The sequence below is a fragment of the Myotis davidii genome, unplaced genomic scaffold (assembly GCF_000327345.1).
Source record: "Myotis davidii unplaced genomic scaffold, ASM32734v1 scaffold1983, whole genome shotgun sequence".
Taxonomy (NCBI): domain Eukaryota; kingdom Metazoa; phylum Chordata; class Mammalia; order Chiroptera; family Vespertilionidae; genus Myotis; species Myotis davidii.
The window spans coordinates 9388-33454 of NW_006293962.1; the positions used below are offsets into that span (position 1 = coordinate 9388).

The window sequence follows — 24067 nt, forward strand, 5'->3', positions numbered from 1 at the left end:
TACCTAGAAAATGATCCATTCCCACCTTCAGGGAGTTACCTGATAGTGGTGAGTTGCACCCAACTCTCAAGCCACCGAAACTGCAAAGCTTAACCCATAAAGTAGCGGGCTTGGGAAGGGAGACTGCTGGCCCATAATGACTCGCCTGCAGGTGGGTAAGAACAAGTAGCCAGAGTGGGGAACCACAAAAGAGAGGGGCTAAACAACAGGGGCTACCCTACTGCTCTATGGCTTTCTTCTGACTCTGAAGCAGCCACGACAATGGGCCCAGAAAATCCACACACCTTCCTCCACACAACTAACTGCTTAAATTCTAGGATTACTGCCATGAAAAGCAACAAGGGCGAGAGAAACAAAAGAAACTGTGGGGGAAAACTGGGAGCAGGCCTAAAGAAAAAAAGAATAGCTTTTGGGTCTCTACCACCTTCCCAAAAAGGAAAAAATTCATGCATGTAGGAAAAGCAGGGTTTTTCCCTGCTCAGCATTTCTGGTTAAACCTAAGAGTAAGAAAAATCCCCTGAACTTGCAGCATCAGTATGTAGCCAAATGCCTCTCCCGCACAAGACCCCCGCCCCCGAGATTGGCCTTCTGGCATGGGTAAATGCCCAAGAAATTGCCTTCCAGTCCAATCCTCCCACCCACCCCCAATCCAAAGCAAAGGGCATCTGCCTGTGGTTTCCCACCTCTCCTCAGAGAAGAGGTTCTAGGAGAGTGCCCACGGTTTAGTGAGACACCAAGGAACACAATGCCAGACAGTCTATCAGGACAGGGGATGGGCAGCCAACTTCAGATCAAAGAAAGATAGAGAGGCTTAGTGTAAAAACCAATGTCATTTCAGCAGGGAAGTAGAGGGCAAGTGGTGAAAGGGGCTCCTACTGGCGCACCTTCCCTGGGACGTAGTTCCTGTCAATTGCCTCCTCCTGCAGGAACATATGTAGGCAGCGTTCGTTCTGAGCCAGTGGGTGCCCCGCAATTCTATAAAGAGATCAAGATGGTTATCAGTAGTATTTGAAATAGGAGAGAATTTGCAGAGGGATGGGGGTGTAGACAGGGGAGGAAGGACAAGATCAGCCCTGAGGTTCAAGCAAGCAGCAGACAACAACAGGACACCACTTCAACCATAATGCTGTAGAGAGGAAGAGAGATAGAGGGGTAAGGTAGGGGAAAATCCCTACACACATCAACATGCAGTGCTTTCTCAGGCCATGAGGTACAGGATCAGAATTCAGCTCAAATGAATGGAGTTTTACTGTCCAGTCACCCCCACCACACAATAGGCACTACATCAGTGGTTCTCAACCTTCTGGCCCTTTAAATAAGTTCCTCATGTTGTGACCCAACCATAAAATTATTTTCATTGCTACTTCATAACTGTAATGTTGCTACTGTTATGAATCATAATGTAAATATCTGAAATGCAGGATGGTCTTAGGCAACCCCTGTGAAAGGGTCGTTCGACCGCCAAAGGGGTCGCAACCCACAGATTGAGAACTGCTGCACTATATCATATTACCCATTACAAAAGAGGAGACAAACTAAACACACAGAAAGACCAAGATGGAAAAAGTAGCTAGAGCAGCCCCCAGGAACTTGCTTACTTGTTAATAAACTGCTCGAGGCCCTGCCTCCTTTCTTCAATGAAGGACTCTTCAAAGATCCCTTCATCTCCTCGAAAAGGGAGCTGCCGCTTTAAGGCTTTCCCAGGCAGTGGTGGTACTACAATCTGCAGGCAGACGTAAAAGATCAGCCACATGGGAGAACTCAGAGAGGGAATGGGATGGCAATCCACTGTATATCACATTTCTTAAGGCAGAGGGTCCATCCTATCCCACAGCCAACAACTTGCCAGAACTGATCATAAGAACAGTCAGGATGGCTCAGGTCAAAAATTAATCCAGCCCTAACCGGTTTGGCTCAGTGGATAGAACGTCAGCCTGCAGACTGAAGGGTCCCAGGTTCGATTCCGGTCAAGGGCATGTACCTTGGTTGTGGGCACATCCCCAGTAGGAGGTGTGCAGGAGGCAGCTGATCGATGTTTCTAACTCTCTATCCCTCTCCCTTCCTCTCTGTAAAAAAATCAATAAAATATATAGATATAAAAATTAATCCATCCCTAGCCGGTTTGGCTCAGTAGATAGAACATCAGCCTGCAGACTGAAGGGTCCTGGGTTCGATTACGGTCAAGGCACATACCTAGGCTGTAGGTTCAATCCCTGGCCCTCATCAGGGCATGTGCAGGAGGCAACCAATTGATATGTCTCTCTCACACCGATGTTTCTCTCTGTCTTTTCCTTTCCCATTCTTCCTAAAAAATCAATGGAACCTGCAACCCAGGTATGTTGACTAAGAATCGAACTTGGGACCCTTCAGTACATGGGGCAATGCTTAAAAAAATTAATTCAACTGCTTGGGTGGGAGGACAGGTTTACCATTTCAAAAGAAAGGAAATAAACTCCAAATACCCCTCATTTTCTTTAACAATCCACTACCATCCAAGAATCTAGCTAGGCCTTTTCTGCCAATATACTTTCAATTTTGTGCATCTATAGGAGTTAATATGTATGACTTTACTAGCCACTAAGTGAAGTAATACTTTCTTTTTAAGATTTGTCCTGAAATTACCACTTTCAAGTTTCACAGATTATCACCCAGATCCAAATTATTGGGACTTGGTAGCTAGAGTGTGTTCACCCTCTCCGTTGCCTTCAAGATTTTATAGACTCTGATCTTAAGCCCTATCAGCCTACAGAGATCTTGTCCTCCAAGGGTGCCACACAGGGAACAGGGCCATACCTTACTATCTCGTTCCAGCTCATTTTTTAGCCATTCAAAGTCACTGTAGCGCCGCCGTACACAGGACTCCTTCAGCTTGAAGATAGGTAGGTTTGTCTACAAGGAAGGAAGAATGAAACAAGAGAGATGGTAAGTAATGTTCAGCTTGTGGTGGCCACATGTCAGAGCCACATGGACAGGTCCTAATGAAGAAATAACTTCTATGGACCATGCTCCTATAACCTTTTCAAAACAGCACCAGATGAATATTAATCCTTACCACATCCAGCCTTGTCACAGTCGGTGATTAAAAGTCCCATGCTGCTTAGAATTTTTCCAACAAACAGACTTGAAGTTATATGTAAACTAGAGGCCCGATGCACGAAGTTTGTACAAGAGTAGGCCTTCCTTCCCCCCGGCTGCCAGCACCGGTTTTCCTCTGGCACCCAGGACCCGGGCTTCCCCGCCGGGCTACCAGCAGGCATCCGGGACCTGGGCTTCCCTCACAGCCCCAGCTTCGTCTGGAAGATCATCCAGAAGGATGTCCAGTCTAATTATCATATTTTGCTTTTATTATTATAGACTAGAGGCCTGGTGCATGAAATGCATGCACTGGGGAGTCCCTCAACCCGTCCTGTGCCCTCTCACAGTCCAGGACCCCTCAGGGGATGTCCGGGACTCCTCGCTCCTTACTGCCTGCCTGCTCACTGCTCCTTAGCTCTGCCTCGGAGGTAGGAGAGGCTCCCGCCACCACCACTGTGCTCGCCAGCTGTGAGCCCAGCTTCTGGCTGAGGGGCACTTCCCCTGTGGGAGTGCACTGACCACCAGGGGGCAGCTCCTGCTTTGAGCGTCTGCCCCCTGGTGGTCAGTGCCCATCATAGTGAACGGGTCGTTCTGGTCGTTCCCCCATAATGGTTGCTTAGGCTTTTATTATATAGATATGCCTGTACAAGAGTTTTCGCTGCATTTTATTATCTGTAATAATAAATGTACATCAATAGGTAATTGGTTAAATAAACATAGTATGCCTATACAGTGGAATACTACACAGCAATGAAAAGAATGTGAAAGCCCTCACCGCTTTGGCTTAGGGATTACAGTGTCAGCCTTCAGACGGACTGGAGGGTTGCAGGTTCCATTCCAGTCAAAGGCACGTACCTTGGTTCCAGGCTCGATCCCCAGCCCCCTGAGGTGTGTACAGGAGGCAACCAGTCGATGTGTCTCTCTCACATCGATGTTTCTCTCTGTGTGTCTCTCCCTCTCCCTTCCATTCTCTCTAAAAAAAAAAAAAAAAAAAAAAAAAAAAACAGTGGGGGAAAAAAATCCTCAGATGAGGATTAACAAAAAGAAAAGTGAAATACTTTGCCAATATGGAGAGGTATTAAATATTAAAATCAAGGTACAGCCCAGCCGGCATGGCTCCGTGGTTGAACATCGAACTATGAACCAGGAGGTCAGGGTTTGATTCCCGGTCAGGGCACATGCCCGATTTGCAGGCTCGGTCCCCAGTGGAGGGCATGCAGGAGGTAGCCAATCAATGACTCCCATTATTGATGTTTCTATCTCTCTCCCTCTCCCTTCCTCTCTGAAATAAACAAAAATATAGTTTTTAAAAATCAAGGTACAGAACAGTATATATAGCTTGCCTTTATTTGTGTTTTAAAATGGATTTGTATAAAAATTAATTCAAAATGGATCAAAGACCTAAATAGAAGATCTGAAACAATAAATTACATAAAAGAAAAAAATAGATACTAAGCTCATGGGCCTTGGTCTTAGAGAAGATTTTACAAATTTGACCCCAAAGGCAAGAGAAGTAAAGGCAAAAATAAATGAAACTATATCAAACTAAAAAAGCTTCTGCACAGCAAAAGAAACCACCAACAAAACAAAAAAGTAAACTGAATGGGAGATGATATTTGCAAACAGAGCTCCGACAAGGGGTAAATATCCAAAATATATAAAGAACTCAAACAACTCAATACCAAACGAACAATCCAATTTTTAAAAATGGGCAGAGGACCTGAACAGACACTTCTTCCAAGAAGACATACAAATGGCCAATAGATTATGAAAAGATGTTCAGCTTCACTAGCTACTAGGTAAATGCAAATCAAAATTACAATGAGATACTACCTATCACCTGTCAACAAGACTAGTAATAACAGTGTTGGAGAGGTTGTGAAGAAAAAGGAACTCTTATTCACTTCTGGTTGGAATGTAAACTGGTATAACCATTATGGAAAACAGTATTACAGTTCCTCAAAAAATTGAAAATACAGTTACCATATGACCCAACAATCCCTCTTCTGATTATCTACCCAAAAAAACTTGGCAAAGTTTTTATTTATTCACAAAGATATACATATACCTATGTTCATTGCAGCACTATTCACAGTGGCCAAGACAGGGAAACAACCAAAGTGTTCATGAAATACTGCCATTTGGGACAACATGGATAGACCTTGAGAATATCATGCTAAGCGAAGTCAGTGAGAAAAAGCTAAGAAACAACCATATGATTTCACTCATATGTGGGATGTAAAACAAACTCATGGACACAGACAACAGTTTGGTGATTACCAGAGGGAAAGGGATGGGGGAGAGAGTAGTAAAGGGTTAGAGAAGCCAAATAAATGGTGATGAAAGACTTTGGGTGGTGGGCACACAATGCAATATACAGATCCTGTGTCATAGACATGTACACCTGAAACATATGATCTTATTAACCAATGTCACCCCAGTAAATTTTAAAAAAATAAAATAGCCTTGGCTATTTTGAGTGGTTCAGTGGTTAGAGCATCAGCCCATGAACCAAAGGGTCTCTGGTTCCATTCCAGTCAACACACATACCTGGGTTGCAGGTTTGATACCCAGTCACATAGATATTTCTCTCTCTCTCACCCTCCCTCCATCCCTTCCACTTTCTCTGTAAAAAGCAATGGAAAAAAATCCTCCTGTGAGGATTTTAAAAAATAAATAAGGGATTTGTATATATGTATATATTTATAATTATTAATAAAAATATTTATGAAAAGATACTGCTAATAGTGAGTGACTTTGAATAATAAGATTAGACAATTGGAATGGAACAGTTTTCATTGTACAATTTGAATTTATCATGTGCATGTATTACATTTTCAATTGAAAAGTGAATTTAAGTTCCGTGTAAGGAACATGAGATAAGCACCTCCAAGGTATGCCTCCCTCTGCTTTTCCTGTCCATTCTACAAATTCCAGCTCAAGTCCATTTTATCCAGGAAATCTTTCCTGTCAATACCAGCTTAATTTATTGGTCTCCATTTTCGTATGAATTCCTATGACAATTATACTTTATTTTTAATCATTTTTGACAATTATACTTTAGTATTAAGTGCTATAGTTTTATATATCATGTTCACCTTGCTACCTAACTATAATTTCATTGAAATCAGAAGCCATGATTACTTCTGCATCCCCTTAAATGCAGCTATGCAAGGTATTCAATAAATATTCAATTAATTAATAGAGGCCCTATATATGTTTACCCTCTCCTCATCTAGACAGTGCAGCAGAAATAGCAATTACATTAAGTTGGCTAAGCATAGCTTACACCCTGATATAAAGCAGCTTATTCCCACATCTTAATCATAGAGAATTTTCCTAAGACTCTAACGGCAACACAAATCCTCAACAAACAAAAGGCCCTGATTCTAACTCTTGTCTACAAGTTCCAAATGGAAATGGCCAACCACATGTATTAATGCTGACTATATTTCCCACCAGCCAATTCAGATCAGCAGATGGAAATAAAAGGAACTAATTTCTCTTTCTCCACAACTGTCTCAGGTCAGGAATAGAGCATCTTGTAGCTATGCTAGAGCTTCACATAGTTCTCACTACATCATGCTTTGTAATTCTCAAGCCTGGAAATTACCTTTTAAGGATCCAGGTCTAGGTATAAGTCATTAAAAGCCAAGTAACTGGCCAATATACATAAGTTACAAGTCTACCCAAGGAATGAATGGCAATGAGTTGAAGTAGAGTGGATACATATAAAGTAGTATTTTATTATCTAAACTGTTCTTTAGAAGAATAAATAAGAAACTGGAAACAGTAGTTTCTTCAGAAAGAAGAACCTCTCTAGAGGGCAGAGGAAGGCTTAATTTTTATAGCATATATTTTTTTTAAATATATCTTTATTGATTTCAGAGAGGAAGGGAGAGGGAGAGAGAGAGAAACATGATGAGGGAATCATTGATCGGTTGCCTCCTGCACGCCCCACACTGGGGATTGAGCCCGTAACCTGGGCATGTGCTCTTGGCAGGAATCGAACCCTTCAGTCCGCAGGCTGACACTCTATCCACTGAGCCAAACCAGCTAGGGCTATCATATCTTTTTTATATCTTTTCATTTTTGTACTATGTGCCTGTATTAACTATTCAAGATAAACCATTATAGAGAACATTCTCAGAATCCTGCAGAAATATATATGTGCATCAAATCATCACATTATAAAATTTAAGTTTATACAATATCAATTATATCTCAATAAAACTGGAGGGGGGTGAAATAATCCTGCAAGAAAAGAAATCTAGCTTGGCCAGTGTTGCTCAGTGGTTGAGTTTGGACCTATGAACCAGGAGGTCACAGTTCAATCCCCAGTGGGGGTCGTGGAGGCAGCTGATCAATGATTCTCATCATTGATGTTTCTACTCTCTCTCCCTCTCCCTTCCTCTCTAAAATCAATAAAAATATATTTTTAAAAAAGGACCAAAGAAAAGGCTGAGTAGCTTCTTCCCAGACAACCAAACCACCCACTGCCATTCTGTAAACTTCCTCCTTTGACTCACAAAAATGCTATTCTTTCCGAGGAAAGTTCCCCTATATACCTGGTCTTGTTTTTCCCTTTCTTTCTATTTATTTTTTTCTTTTAAAAAAATCGCGATCTATTGGAGCCAGGGGTCCCCTTCCCTTCCCCCCCACCCCAGCTCCCTCAGTGCCTGGGAGCTGGGCAGTGACCCCGCCAGGCTCCACCATCCCACCGCAGTCTCGCTCTCATCAGGGCCCATGGGCCGGCAGTGCTTCCACTGTCCCCTGGTGGTCAGCACACATCATAGCAAGAGGTTGAATTCCCGATGGAACTTCTGGTCGAACCGCCCAAGGGGGCAATTTGCATATTAGGCTTTTACTATATAGGAGGATAGTCTACCAGCTCCAGCCTAAAAATCATGACAGGATTGTGTAGCATAGGGTATAGAGTCCTTTGGCTCTGATCAACACAAAGTCAATGGAAAGGAGAGAAGATGCAAAGTTCAAGTCCACAGGACAAATGACATTTGAAAATTTCCATACACATCATGTCAAGTCACCAGGACACCTCTCCAGACTCCTCACTTCTTTGGGGAATGGGAGGGAAAGAATTCTCTCTGGAGCAAAATGAAAGAGAACAACTTTTATACAAAGAAAAAAAGTCTGTGCTATCTGCTTCTTCCATTCACAATGCCTAACTCCCAAAGTCCTACTCTCTGAATCTCATGCACTCTATAATGCCTACCATGATCAATCATTTAAAATAGCAATTTAAAACCAAATGATTTTACCAACTTTTCCCCAAAATAGAGTTCAACAAAATATTAAAAGCCTCTATAGCAAGCATGTCAAACTCGTGGCCCACAATGGCTATTTTTGCAGCCCAAATAATATAACAGTATATAAGAAACGTTTTAATAAAAATCTCTAACTTAATTTTTTCAATATCCTGTTATACATAATTATGAATAACGAACTACAATGTTCGCTAATGACTGATTACTATAATCGTGTTGCATTCATTTCCCTTACACGTCTTTTGCGTAGGCGCAGCATTTCTCTCCACTAATACTAGCAGCGAATATTTTAGCAGCTGATTGTTGTGTCCTTAGTCTTGTACTGACTTGTTTGGTGTGTGCAACAGGAAATACTTCACTTTCGGAGAACAAGAAAAATAGGTTTATTTGTGTTACTCTGTTTTAATTTGTGCAGTTATTCTGCGATTTCTCATTTATTTCAGCCCTTTGTATTGAGCATGTCTCTATTGAAATATACATACTTAACATAAACAACACAAATTAACTCAAACCCACAGAACTAGGAACTACCACCAACCCTATTACTGCCATGTAATTAGAAATTGTAGAAAGAAATGATAAAAAGCTGTTGGTAGAAAAACTTCACACTAAAGTTTTGCAACTAAGCATTGCCAAAGAAACTACAAAGTAGTGGAAAGAGTATGATGGGCTTTAGAGTCAGACAGAACTGGGTTCATATCCCAGCCCTGCTACTTATTAGCTATGTGAACTTGGGTAAGTTACTTAAGCTGCATTCCTCATCAGTTTCTTATGTGTAAAATGTTGTTTTGTAAGGATTTGGAAACTAAAATCTAATTCAGTGCTGGGCACATAGTAGGCATTAAATGAACAGTCCCTGTTGTTATTATGACTGAAGTAGACAGCTGTTTCATTCATACTCTCTAAGTTTCTTAGGTAATGTATCAAGACAATGTCTCCAAAATTCCATAGCAGAGGCCTTACACTGAACAAGTTATACCCAGGCTTCCTAGCTTTTACCATATTTTGAGGGATCTAACTTCCATTCTTCCCCAAAAAGATGATTTCAAATAGTTCTTGTATAGATGAGTTGTCTCATTTTTTTGCTATTCGCTTTTCTTTCTTCAGTTTGAACTTTATCAAACTTGGAATTTGGAGATCATCATTTCTCAATTAGATTTCAATAGCCAGGTAGGAGAGCACATGCTCTCTTTCAATTCATTCATTCAAAAATGAAAGCACATACACTCTTTTAGGTCTTCAAATGCTGTTTGAGCAGCATGCTGTCCACAGAGAATATTCTGGCCCTCTAGTCTGAGAAGAAAACATAAGGAGAATTAGAAAAGGATTCTCAAACTCTTTTGCCTGTAACTACTTCAACTGGCAAAGAACCTGCAAACCACATACTCTACCTGCACATTCCATCCTTGCATTGTGGACTAAGAACTGGAGAATAAAGTACACTGGAAAAAGCCACTCCTGGGGCAGTCCTGAAATGTCATAAATTAAAGTAACTACAGACCAGGGTTTGAATCCAAAGGTTAATCTAGGACAGAAAGGGCTAACGGCCATTCATATACACAAAAAAACCAATAATTTAAAGCCAATAAATATTGAAATTAACATTCTGTATACTTCAAATCTAAAGGTTAAATACAGCATGAGAGCAGCGACTGACAATCCACCAATCCCAGTGCAAGGCCTGGTTTCACACTGAGAAACAGCATGTGGCACCTGAGAAAACTTAAACTGAAAACACTTCTCCTTCATATGCTAATTCTACACAAGTCTGGGAAGCACTCAATCTCAAGGAGACTCCCTTTATTATTTTTGTACCACCAAGCCCACTGTCTCCCTTTCCTGGAATCTTATGTTCCCTTTAATCCAAGCTTTGCTTAACTTTATCATCTCAGGAAGACCTCATTAGGAAGAAACCGGGCCTTCCTGTCCTCCCTCTTCAGACTAACTTCGCACAACCTAATTTAGTTAGGGGTCCCAGTGATATCTCGCCTTGGCTTTCTACCCCCCAGCCCTCCTCCACGTTTCCTTCCCTCCTCTGTTGCTACAGTCACGATTCCTATTTCCTTACATTGCTCACTCAAGCTTCTCCATCCACCCAACCTGTCCAACCATGCTTCACTTCTTGCTCATGGGTACTTGTTTTCCCTCACGCAGCTCTGATGTCCCCTTAGGAGTTTTCTGTAACCTCGGATCACAACCGAGTCTACAGACCTCTCTCCAAACCTATTCAGCCCCGAGTTCCCAAAGACCCCTTCAAGCGTCTTCTGCACCGTTAGGAACCCCGCGGCAGTCTCCCCCCGCCCTCCCCGCCCAGCTGGCCGGTCCTCCCCTCAGCTGTCTCCCTCACCCCGTGACTCACCCGCATGCGAACCTCATAGGTGGTGAAGCGCGCGCGGCCCACGCCCACCGTCTGTGGATTAAAGATGTCGATCTCCAGGAAGTTACTTGGCGGCCCATAAGCGTCGGTCAGGTCCTGTGGCTTCGAGTTAAGGCGCCGAGTGTCAGCGACAGCAGTGTCCGACATGTTTCCGAAGGAGAGACCGGGACCAGGGAAGGGGGTGGGGGACACAGGCCAGAGGCAGGAGCGCGCACGGCCCCTCCCGCTTGCAAAATAACCAGCCAACCCACAGACTGCAGCACCGCGCACGCGCGCGCCCACGCACGACGTACTCACGTACGCGCACGCACGTCGCCCGGCCCCAGGCCCGCCACTGAATAGCTAGCTACCTCGCTGACGGCTTGGGGTCCTGTACTGCGGAGACTTCATTCAGACTTCCGGGCGGTGTTTGTGGCCAGAACGCGCCACTCAGTATCCTGGGAGGCCCTACTGGCGGGACATGCCAATTGCTGCTCCTCAACCCAAGAGATTGTCTCAGACCGGGCATGTATCAGTCAGCAGTGGCACTGCCCTGCACGCTAGGGTCCTACAGTGATAGGCCGAAGCCCCGTGACCTGAACGGGTCAGGGTTTTGTGGGAAAGTAGAAGGGTGGTCTCCAGAGGGTGGGGTTCCAACAACAGTAGTGAGAACCTAAAACGCAGCCCTGCTACTCGTGCCACTGATAGTTTCAATTCCTGCCATGGGCAGTTGATCACACAGTGAGTGCTATCTATTGTGCCAGGGAAGCAGCGAGGATGGGGTGAACAAAGAGGATTTCTTATTCTCACTTTTCAGGAAAATTTGGGCATTATCTTCATCCTCAATTTGTGACCACATAAAAGTGAACCCAAGCTGTATTCAGATATGTTTCTCAGCAAATTGAGGCATTTATTTCATACCTTCTATCTCTACTCTGCAGAACTCCATACTTGACTATGAGGTTACTTGCAGCCCATAATGGAGATAGAATACATGTCTACATGAGAATGTCTATAGAAACATGAATATATGACTAACTTACACATGGTTCACATGAAAAAGTAGTGCCCCACATTAAGGGTGGTGATTTTAGGTCATTCTTTTTCCCTCCCTGCACCTGCCTTCTGCTCAGAAAATATTTCCTGTATCTGATGGCTGAAATTCTTTCAAAGAGTACAAGGCCCTCTAATTTTACAAGTTATTTAATTCAATTTAACGAATATCTATTAAGCAACTACTGTGTGCCAGGCACTATGCTAAACACTAAAGATCTAGAGTTGAATAAGAGAGTCACTGCCCTCAAAGAGTTAACATTCTAGAAAGAGAGAGAAGTAAATAAAACTAATATAATGTAGCAAATACAAAATAAGTAAATGTTCAAAGCAGCACATAGGACATGAATAATTGGAGGAATTAGGGAAGGCTTCCAGGAGGAGGAAACACCTGAGTTTGACACACATAAAGGATAAATCAGAGTGTAAATAGGGAAAGGTAATTTTCTGCGGAGAGAGTAACATGCAAAGTCATCCAATAAGCTACAGCATGATTACTTTTAAGCAATTATCGTAAATTCAAAGGATGTTATGGAAGTTCTTAGAGAAGTAGGCTGGCTAGGGATGGGCAGATGAGGGTGATCCTTCTTTATTAAGCAAAGTATCTCTGGCTTTATGATGTAGGTAATAGGGAGACACTGAAGTATCTTCACAGGAAAAAGATATGATCAGATTTGTGTTTTACAAGGATTATTTTTTCAGACAAGATGGAAGATACATTTGAATCAAATGTGACTAATTATGAGAGCATCGCCAATAACACTTGGAATAGGTGGTGACTGTGGGAATGGAGAAAAGGGTAGAGATAGCACTGTGAATAAATAAAATAGATAGGACTTGTATCTGATTAGATGTAGTATAGGGCTTAAGCATATGAGCTATGGACTTAGGCTACGGGGGTTTAAAGCCCTGTTTCCTAGCTGTATAACATTGAGCAAGTTATCCAAGCAGTTTTCCTCATCTGTACAATGGAAATTATAAAAATAAAAGCTACTTCTGGAGCTTTTATGAGAATTCAATAAAATATGTGCAAATGTTCAGTAACTATTAGCTATTATTGAGGGGAGAAGGAACTTTAAAATGACTCCAAGGTTTCTCATTTAGGTAGCTAAGTGGATGCTGGCACCACCAAGGAACACTGAACATTGGAATTAGAGAAAGTACGTTTGAGAGGGGAGACAATGAGCTGAGGTTAGATAAATCTGAGGTGTCTATAGGATATCCAGGTGGAGATTGTCAGCATGCAGATGGAAATACTGGCCTGGAGCTCAAGGGTGTGATTAGGGTTAGATAGAGATTTGGAAGTCAGCACATGGGGTTGAAGGAAAAATGTGAAGAGGCAAGGACAAAGGATTTACAATTGGTGAAGGCATGCGGAGTTGATAAGAGCGTAAATCTGTACAATCTTTCTGGGAGGCAAATTGGCAGTATGTATTTTTTTTTAATCCTTTGACCTGAAGAAACTTGTAATACTGGTTGTCTCTGGAGAGCAAAACTAGAGAACAGGAGACAGAGATAACAGGGAGAATTGTTACTCATTTTCTTCTCACTTATGTTTAAATATTTTTGTATTTTTAAAATATTTTAATGGTATTTATGAAAGCTTTTGACTCAAAATTTTCACTTTCAATAATTTATCCTGATGGGGTAAAGGGGAGATATCTGTAATACTTTCAACAATAAAGATGAATTTAAAATTAATTTATCCTGAGAAAATAATCAGATAATCACACAAAAATATCAGAATACAGATGTTGTCTTTATAAGTAAATAATTGTTCATTTTATACAATGTAATATTTTAAAGCCATTTTTCCTAATTTGTGAATTTGTTTATATGACAAGTCTTACAAAGGAGTAGTGGGCTCTATATTTTACAGATTTTGTATCTCAGTCACTTCTATCATAAAACTCAGTCTCATGAACAACAAGTGCTGGCAAGGATGTGGAGAAAAGGGAACCCTAGTGCACTGCTGGTGGGAATGCAGACTGGTACAGCCACTATGGAAAACAGTATGGAGATTCCTCAAAAAATTTAAATGTATCTGCCCTTTGACCCAGTAATCCCACTTCTGGGAATATACCCTAGGAATCCTAAAACACCAATCAGAAAGAATATATGCACCCCTATGTTTATAGCAGCGTTATTTACAATAGCTAAGATCTGGAAACAGCCCAAGTGCCCATCAGTAGATGAGTGGATAAAAAAGATTTACTCCATGAAATACTATGCGGCTGCAAAAAACAAGGAGCTCTTACCCTTTGATACAGCATGGATGGACCCGGAGAGTATTATGCTAAGCAAAATAAGCCAGTTAGAGAAAGATAAGTACCATATGATCTCACTATATGTGGAGTCTAATGAACAAAATAAACTGACGAAATAGACCCAGAGGCTTGGATGCATAGAACAGACTGACGAATCGCAGAGAGGGAAGGGGGAAGGAGGGAATGGGAAGAGATTAACCAAAAAACTTCTATGCATAACTCATGGACACAAACAATAATGAGGTGAAGGCCTCGGGGGGGCAGGGGGAGGGCCTCAAAGGGGGGAAAAGGGGATGTATGTAATACTTTCAACAATAAAGATAAATTTTAAAATACATATATATGAAGCCTCCTCAAAATATGTCCAGAGGTATGGATGCATGGAAAAGAATAACAGATCTCAGTGGGGGTGGGAAGAGGACAGGAAGAGATTAATCAAAGAACATATAAACATACATGCATAAACCATGGACACAGACAATAGCATGAGAAGGTCTGCGGTGTGGTGGAGGTTGGGTGGAGGGGGCAAAAAGGGAGAAAATGGGAGATATCTGTAATACAACAATAAAATAAAATTTTATTTTTTTATAGTCTTGTTTTAAAAACTATATTTTAATTGATTTCAGAGAGGAAGGGAGAGGGAGAGATAGAAACATCAATGCTGAGAGAGAATCATTGATTGGCTGCCTCCTACACACCCCCTGCAGTGATATTCGAGGCTGCAACCTGGGCATGTGCCCTGACCCGGAATAGAACCTGTGACCTCCTGGTTCGTAAGTCGATGCTCAACCACTGAGCCACTCCAGCTGGGCGATAAAATAAAATTTTAAAAATAAATAAAAGTCTGTTGTGTAAGTGGCCAAATTCGGGATTCTCCTATGTATCCATTTCAAATAATATTCTATGCTTGTTGATACTCATGAAAAAAGCTGGTAAAAGTACTGTAATATGATAGTATTTGTATTACTGAATATTATAATTTTTAAAGAGAAAGATAGAAATTAAAATGTTGGCAGTGGTTACCTCTGTGTAGTGGCGTCTCAGTTGGATTTTATGTTTTTATTTATAATTTTTAAAACAGTAAGCATATGTTATTTTTTAATCAGAAAAAATATAACTATTTCCCTTTGAGAAAAAAAATTAAAGGACAGGCAGGGCCCGGAAGAGAAGCTTGTGAAGGAGAGCAGGAAGGAGTGGTCAGAGAGTTAGAAAGAGAAGGCAAGGATATAAGAGTTAATGAGCTGAAGGGAAAGAATAAAAAAAATGTTTCCTCCCTAGCCATGGAGCTCAGTTGTTTACAGTGTTTTCCTATATGCCAAGGTTGCAGTTTGATCCTCAGTCTAGGCACATAAAAGAATCAACCAATAAATGCATAAATGGGTGGAACAACAAATTGATATATCTCTCTCTCTCACCAATCAATAAATTAAAAGTTGTTAAAAATTTTCCAAGAGGAGCAAGTCAGTGGTTTACAGTGTTTAATATAGTAGGACGGTCAAATAAGATAAGGTCTGAGTGACTCTAGTAGATTTAACAATTACCTAAATGAGAGCAATTTCAGTAGGGCACTGGCGGTAGAACCCAGATGGTAGTGAATTAAGAACTAAATCAGGGGTGAGAAATGGAAACAACTAGTAGTGACCATTCTACCATGACCATTTGTTTGAGAAACTTGCCTAAAAAAAAGAATGCTATGCATATAAGCATGGACATAACACACTGGGGGATAGGGGAGGCTAGGGGACTGTCTAGGGCGGGGGGAAAAAATGGACACATATGTAATACCCTTTGTAATACTTTAAGCAATAAAAAAAAAGAATGCTAGATGGCAGTGCATTGTCAAAGGATTTGTTTGTTAGTGAGGGAAGAGATTTAACTGTGTTTAACAGCTGGGGGGCGGGGAAGTTTCATAGAAAGTGAGAAGTTGAATATAAAAGTAAGTAAAGGGGTAAGGCTTAAAATCAAATAGCCCTAGAATTGTGCAAGTTAAATTCACAATAAGGTGTAAATAGCCAGCTTTTTTTTTTTTAAGAGAAAAATTTCATAGGGTGGAGAGAGGAGAGTAGAGGGTACTGGGCTAATTAAATCCTTTGCAGTAATAACAAAATAACAGCTGTTACCAGCTGGCGCGCGTGCACCACTCTTTGCTTTTCACTAGAGGCCCAGGGCTTCAGAGTTACCAAGTGATGTTGGACAAGGCACAGTTATCCTCAGTACCTCAGTTATCACACACACACACACACACACACACACACAAAAAAATTAGCTGAGCCATAGCTGGTTTGGCTCAGTGGATTTAGCATCGACCCAGGAACTAAAGAGTCAAGGGTTTGATTCCAGTCAGGGGCACATACCTCTGTTGCAGGCTCAGTCCCTGGCCCTGGTAGGGGCCATGAGGGAGGCAACCAATAGATCTCTCTCTCTTTTTCTGTCTATCCCCCCTCCCTTCCACTCTCTCTAAAAATCAATGGGAAAATATCCTCAGATGAGGATTAACCAAAAAAAATGGAAAAAAAAAAGAAAGAAAAAGAAAAAAAGGAGCTGAGTCAAGTCTCTTGGCAAACAGATAACATCAGAACTTGATGTGAGCAATGCCCATTTTCCTGTCTTGGGTTTCCTTTACCAGTTTCATTCTTTGCCAAAATGAGTCCAGAGTGGAAAAGAAAATTAGAGATTTAGTATCTTTAAAATGGAAGGAATCTCATTAGTTCATCCTCCTGCCCACAGGCAATACTGTGCCTTACCAGGGGTTCTCAACCTGTGGGTCGCGACCCCTTTGCGGGTCGAATGACCCTTTCACAGGGGTCGCCTAAGACCATCCTGCATATCAGATATTTACATTACGATTCATAACAGTAACAACATTAGTTATGAAGTAGCAACGAAAATAATTTTATGGTTGGGTCACACATTAGGAACTGTATTTAAAGGGCCAGAAGGTTGAGAACCACTGCATCAAACAGACACCTATCCATCTTCCTGTCCTTACATTTTTTCCAAAGGAGGTTGCACAACCTCAGACTCAATGTTATGCAACTATACTGAAAAGAACTTTTAATCTGTTTTCAGGCATCCTGAGGAAATAGCAAATCAAAAGCTCCTATAATCTGGGGTATTTTGTGTTCTTGGGAGCAGAGGCCTGGAACTGCAGAGAGGGAGCAGGAGGTGGGTCCAAGTGTAAAAAAATGTTAGAAAAACCAGAGAGCAGCACTCATAAGATACAGTCTGTACTCCAGGAAATGTGGACCCAGAGTTGAGCAGCCTTTCTATGGAGCACACTCTCTTTCCATACACACCCATCCAGCTGCCTACTACCATTAGTGACTTCTCCCCTTCTTGAAGTTCATTTAAACCCTAATTTCACTTGGCACCTCTCTTGGGATAGTCTCTGCTCTAAACTAAATCCCTTTTGAAAATTGTCAGTTTCCTCTCTATGTTGATGACGTGTCCTTTAAATACTCAACTAATCTACTTAAGTTAGTGATTGTATTTATTTTACTAAAGTATCTCTGGATTGCCTAGGGCTGAGGGCAATCTAGGGAAAAGTGGTGTGACTTAAGTGTGTCAGTGTCTATGCACACTTACCAGGGGTTGCTAAAGACCTAACTCTTTTAAAAAATATATGTTTTTACTGTTTTCAGAGAGAGGAAGGGAGAGGGAGCAAGAGATAAACATCAATGATGAGAGAGAATCATCGATCAGCTGTATACTGGAGATTGAACCTGCAACCCTGGCATGTGTCCTGACCTGGAATCAAACTGTGACTTCCTGATTCATGGGTCAATGCTCAACCACTGAGCCACACCATCAGGGCAAGACCTAACTCTTTAGTTGACAAGAGTCTGGCCTCCAGCTTCCATACAGATTAATTATATACTGAATTATCTATCAACAATAATACCTGGAAAGATAATAACATTGCAATTAGCCAGTCTTCCTCCCTTAATAAAGACTAACATTTATTGAACACTTACTATATGCCAGGCACTCTTTTTTTTAATAGTTTACTGATTTTTAGAGAAAGGGGAAGAGAGAGTGTGAGAGAGAGAAACATTGACAGATCAGCTTCCTCCTGTTTGCCCCCAACCAAGGATCAAACCTACAACTCCAGCATGTGCCCTGACCAAGAATGGAAGTGGCAACCTTTTTGTGCCCAGGATGATGTCCAACCAACTGAGCCACACTAGCCAGGGCTGTACCAGACACTCTTTTAAGCAAGCACTCTATATATTTTAACTCAGTTAATCCTCAAAACGATCCTATGACATTGGTGCTATTTTTATATCTGCATTGTATTGATAAGGCACAGGCACATTAAACAACTTGCCCAAAATCACACAGGTAATAAGTGGTAAAGTCAGGATTTGAACCCAGACAATTTGGTTTTGGAGCCCAAGTTTTTAATTTGTCTCTCACAGAAGATTCTTTTAGCCCTGTATGCCACCACAAAGGAAGTAAGATGGAAACAATATCAGAAAAGGAAAAAGGAGAGAAAGGAAGCCACACTCCAAAAAAAAGTGCATAAGGTAAGAATGGGTAGAATGTCACTAACAACTACTCAGTAACATTCTAGTGCAATGGTTCTCAACCTTGGCTGCACATTAGAATCACCTGGGAATCTTTTTTAAATGCTGATTTCTGGGCCTCACCCTCTGGATATTCTGTTTCTTTGTTATGGGGTGAGGCCACAACATTAGTAACAAAGAAACAATTTCTGGAGGATGAGGCCCAGAAATCAGGATTTTAAAAAGATTCCCAGGTGATTCTAATGTGCATCCAAGGTTGAGAACCACTGTCTAGTGTAAGATTCCTACGCCTGCCTTTGATCTGTTTGATCTTTAGCCTCAACTGGTATTGTTGAAATCTATCTTCTTAATAACTATGAGAACTTCAAGCCTGTTTAATTTCTGCCCATCCTTCAAAGTCCAGCACAGGTCCTACTTTCATTACAAAGCTTCCATATCCATCCAGTCTACAGTAATCTGTACTCTAAAATTTTTTTTACAGATTTATTGTCTGTAATGTTCATTTGGCTCTGATGCACATTCATAATTAGCTTTGTGTGCATTTATGTCTCATCTTACCAACAACACTATAAATTCCCTAAGGGAAGAGATTAAGACCTATTTCTCTTGCATCTTACATCCCCCATGATGCCTAGCACGGTGCATTACAAATAACAGGCACTCAGTAAATATTTGTTGGTTGACTGATTGATTGAAAAAGGTCATAAAATGCATCAAGCTTTGGTTAACCCCCCACATCATGTGCTCAATAAACATTAATAATTATTAAAAACAATTTAAAAAGTCTAGGGAGTTTCTACAGTGTGTAGACAATGGTGCTGTGGGAATAAACATAAAATAGAAGACACCACTTTTACCTTTGAAGAGCTTAGCTTAGCCTCTTACTACTTCAATGTACACTCTTTTCTCTGAGTTACTGCTGCATTTAGTCAGGACTAGTTATCACTCCATTGTTTTCTCCCCCAAAGTGATTGTGATCTCCTTGAAAGAAATGGCTAATACTGTGCTGGGAACATAATTTAATCACAGAATTGGAATGAACTGTGGAACTTTATTGTCAGACTTCCTACCAATACAAAAATCCCTTTTATTTAATTATATGCTTCCAGTATCAGGAATTAACCCAAATAGGAAACACAGGAGGAAGAGTAGGTTTAGGAGCTAGATAATGAGTTGAATTTTGACTACGTGCAGTTTAACGTGATTGTTAGCCAGCCAGGTGTAGACAAACAACTCAATCTCAGAAGAGAGGTCAGGGCTGAAGATAAAGACTTAGAAGTCTTGGGCGTGGACGTGGTAGTTGAAACACTAAGATTGAGTAATACTGTCAAGGACGAGAGAAGACAGAAGCCAAGGGCAGAGTCTCTGAGAATTTCTCCACTTGGAAAATGAGAGGAGAAATCAATGAGGTCAGAGAACTGGAAGACGAAGGAGAGAGTTTTAAGGAAAGGCTGGTCAGAGTCAATGGAGGATGGAGCAATGAAGTTAGAGAACATAGACTAAGAAAAAGTTATTTGATCTGCTGAATAAGAAGCCAGACCTTTGATAACCATGGAGAGGACAGTCTCAGTGAAGTAGTGTCTCATCTTTACTTACCCCCAATAACTAACTCATACATCTTTTTTGAATAATTGAGTGAATGGGTGTATTAATAATAGTTCCTGCCCCCAAAAGGAGGTGATGGGAAAACCAGTGACATGAAGTGTGTTTACAGATCAGTGATGATGAACCATCACAGTCCACTGAAGCAAGAGGGAAATATCAGTGATAATAGAGAAATGTTAAGGTGAAAAAGATAAAAGTTAAGGGTTATGATTTTCCCCAAAAAACATATGAAGTTCATCTGAGAATGTATCACAGGCTCTATTCTCAGTTTGATGGAGTAAATTCTCAATAGGTAACAACTATAAACTCTGGAACACACACACACACACACACACACACACACACACACACACACACACACACCTGAAAGCTCTGGAGCAGTTCCCATTTTTATGGCTTTAGCCTGAGGGTAGGCTGAAGTCACTAAAACTATATTATGAAATCTTCATCTTTTTAGCCTGAAGAGCTGAGGACAGGGCCTGGGACAACCATGACCTCTAGAAAGTGAGGGATAGCTCAGAAAGAGATCCTGAGGAAAGGAGCCATAAATTATTTACATAGATTCTCCCCAAAAATCTATGAATCACACATGCATAGCGCAGACTCAAAGCAGTTTCCATCTAAGTCTAAAAGAATGGAACTGAGATTTGCGCTGGCTGTCACCAACATAGGAAAGGCAAAGTTTTCTGTTGCCAGCTGAAACAAATACATCCACATTCTTCTTTAAATATTTTTATTGATTTCAGAGAGGAGGGGAGAGGGAGAGAGAGATAGAAACATCAATGGTGAGAGAGAATCATTGATGGGCTGCCTCCTGCACGCACCCTACTGGGGATCGAGGCCACAACCCAAGCATGTGCCCTTGACTAGAATCGAACCTGGGACCCTCCAGTCTGCAAGCTCTATCCACTGAGCCAAACCAGCTAGGGCCACATTCTTTTTTTTAATATATATAGTCCTTTGTTTTTATTTTCTGGGATTAAAAAAAGTATAGGCATAAATGGTTTTACATGATCCTCTTTAAGATATCCTTTAAAATAATTTATAAAATGGCTTACTTCATGTCTCTTGGTTATCAGGACCCATCAATGTCACTGTCAGCCTTGATTAAGTGGTGGAAAATTTCAGAGCAGAAGAAGTAACATGAATATTTTCCCAATCTCTGAGAATCATAATCATCACAGAAATATTTTATCTTTTCATCATAAATCTCTGGAAAGTAGGTGTGTTCGCTCATTGTTAATAGGACAAGGAGCAATGTCATAGAAGGTTAATCCATGTAAATTGACTTCCGCATGCAAAGGAATTTTCTGAAAATCACGGAAAAAGTCAGGAAAAAAAAAACAAAGAAAAAATATGACATAGACCATTCTGCTGCAGTAGTGATCATAGGAAGCACGTAGCCTTTGTCCTTAGGGTTCCAGTGGAGTTTCTGTACTACATCGGAGTCAAAACTGCCACTGTACAGGGATAAGGAGCAAGTAAGCATGCCAAATGTGCTTATTCCACATCAGATGACCAGCAGCAGTCTGATCCAGAAGATTTGTTTGCCATGAATTCTGGGCTGCATTTGGTAGGTAAGAACTATCTGAACAAACATATACAAGGAGCCTATACCAAAAGTGAGCACAGCTCCACATATATGTACAGCAAAAAAGGTTGTTTTTTGCAAGTTTGCCACAAAAAGGGAGTCCTAAACAACTCAGCAATCCAAGTATGAGGCCAACCTTGTTTAACCTGGTGATATATTTCGCTTCGGATTCAGAGCATGAACTTGCTTATAGCGAACATAAATGGCAGCAACACATAAAACTGAGGCGAAATTTAGCATTGCCCCAAATAAGCACTTTTCCGGAGCCACGGTACCAGTGTCACTGATATAAGGCAAAGCAGGGTCAACAGGGTGGAGAGTGATGTCCACTAATGTATGAAAATAAGAAAGCAGCAGCCGTTGAAATAACAAGGGCTGAGGGAAGGAAACTGAGGCCTTGCTGAAACCACCATATCTCAAACTGGTTTTAATACCTGTTGCTGAAACCGGTTTGGCTCAGTGGAGAGAGCCTCGGCCTGCAAACTGAAAGGTCCCAGGTTCGATTTTGGTCAAGGGCATGTACCTGGGTTGCGGGCACATCCCCAGTAGGAGGTGTGCAGGAGGCAGCTGACCAATGTTTCTCTCTCATCGATGTTTCTAACTCTCTATCTCTCTCCTTTCCGCTCTGTAAAAAATCAATAAAATATTAAAAAAAAACACTTACCTGTTACTTGCTTGTTTGGTTTTATCTTACTCATTAAACTTTAAGTTCTGTGAGAGCAGGAACCAACTGTTTTGTTCACCATTATATGTTCAGCTCCTGCTTTAGTACCACTCTTCAAATCTGCCCCAACCTGCCCCTTTTGTAGATTCTTGCTACGGTGAGCCGACCAGGGCTGGCCACAGGGTTTGGAGCCTGCAGGCAGCACGGAGATGGGGTGGGCCTACGGGTACACACCCGAGCAGCCAGGCCTGGCCAGGGCACCTATGCCCACACTCTTTTGTGTGTGTGTGTGTGTGTGTGTGTGGGTGTGTGTGTGTTTTGTTTTTTTTGCTCAGCCCTTTTCCCACTTTTTTCAAAAATATGGAACGGCCCTAACCAGTTTGGCTCAGTGGATAGAGCGTCGGCCTGCGGACTGAAGGGTCCCAGGGTCGATTTCAGTCAAGGGCATGTACCTTGGTTGCGGGCACATCCCCAGTAGGGAGTGTGCAGGAGGCAGCTGATCGATGTTTCTCTCTCATCGATGTTTCTAACTCTCTATCCCTCTCCCTTCCTCTCTGTAAAAAATCAATAAAATATATTTTTTAAAAAATATGGAACACTTCACGAATTTGCGTGTCATCCTTGTGCAGGGACCACGCTACTCTTCTCTGTATCATTCCAATTTTAGTGTATGTGCTGCCACACTCTTGAGGAATATAACAGAATCAAGAGTTTCTATAACAGCATTCACAATGTCCAGGAAACCCTGTAAAATCACTCAATATATAAAGAATCAGGAAAAGATGATCCATTCTCAAGAGAAAAGACAATTAATGGAGGCCAACCCTGAGATGATGATGAGGAGAGAAAAATACCCCAGTAATGAATGAAAAGATAAGTAAAAGTCACCTGGTATATCAGACCACAATCACAAGTAAACAGGACCGTGTTTAAGCCTCCTTTCACTTTAATTTATATACTAGTATTAATGGCCTGATACCACTTGTGGATTAACTGAAAGCATGACTTTGTGAAAGGATGCTATAAAAATGACCTCAGGGAAAGAAGGGGATCATCAGTGGAGACTGCCAGAGGCAGGAGATACTAAGCAGAGACCAGAGAAAGTAAACATGAAAGAACAGGAAATAGGTGGGGGAAGAAAAGACAAGAGGATAGGCACGTATACTTTCATACATTGGCGCCCATATGAAAAAGAGGAGCTAGTCATGGGTTTTTATAACAGGCATAACTAGCATATTTTTCATGTTACTTTATTATTATCTGTATTAAGTGTGTATTTGAGCCTCATGCCTCACTGTTTCTCCCAGGGGCCAGCTGTTATTTCTTCGACTCACATGTGCTGTCATATCGGCCTGATACTGCCAGGGAAGATCAACTGGACACTAGATCTGGATATTCTGGAGCCTACTCTTGAAGCAAATTGCATAACCACATGCCTATCTATGTGAGTTATAGATTTAGCAGGCTATGTGGCATAGTCAGGAACCTTCTGAGTGATAAAGGGGATCTGGATAGGGATTTAGGGTGTCCCAGAGGCATTTATGGTAAACAAGAAAGTAGATAAGTTTTCTTTGGGTCTAAACCTCATTTATGACAAACAACTCAACTAACTGAACAATGCTGGCTCATAGCCAAGACCATTTTC

General features: G+C 41.4%; 1 protein-coding gene and 1 pseudogene across 1 annotated transcript; both read right to left on the reverse strand.

Moving 5' to 3' along the window:
- Positions 1–811: 811 nt before the first annotated feature.
- Positions 812–11015, reverse strand: SNX12 (sorting nexin 12). Its single transcript, XM_006767933.2, has 4 exons — positions 10720–11015; positions 2794–2889; positions 1599–1723; positions 812–975 (listed from the first exon to the last, which is right to left on the reverse strand). The coding sequence occupies exons 1-4, from the start codon at positions 10882–10884 to the stop codon at positions 873–875; spliced, it is 489 nt and encodes a 162-aa protein (XP_006767996.1). The 5' UTR covers positions 10885–11015; the 3' UTR covers positions 812–872.
- A 10161-nt stretch (positions 11016–21176) lies between these two features.
- Positions 21177–23768, reverse strand: LOC102760262 (annotated as a pseudogene).
- Between the last annotated feature and the right edge of the window lie 299 nt (positions 23769–24067).

Coding starts and splice junctions, on each gene's coding strand:
- SNX12 (XM_006767933.2), bottom strand. CDS start 10,884: ATGTCGGACACTGCTGTCGCTGACACTCGGCGCCTTAACTCGAAGCCA. Junction 2,890..10,719: donor CCTATGAGGTTCGCATGCGG/GTGAGTCACGGG, acceptor CCTTCCTTGTAG/ACAAACCTACCTATCTTCAA. Junction 1,724..2,793: donor AGCTGGAACGAGATAGTAAG/GTATGGCCCTGT, acceptor GTCTGCCTGCAG/ATTGTAGTACCACCACTGCC.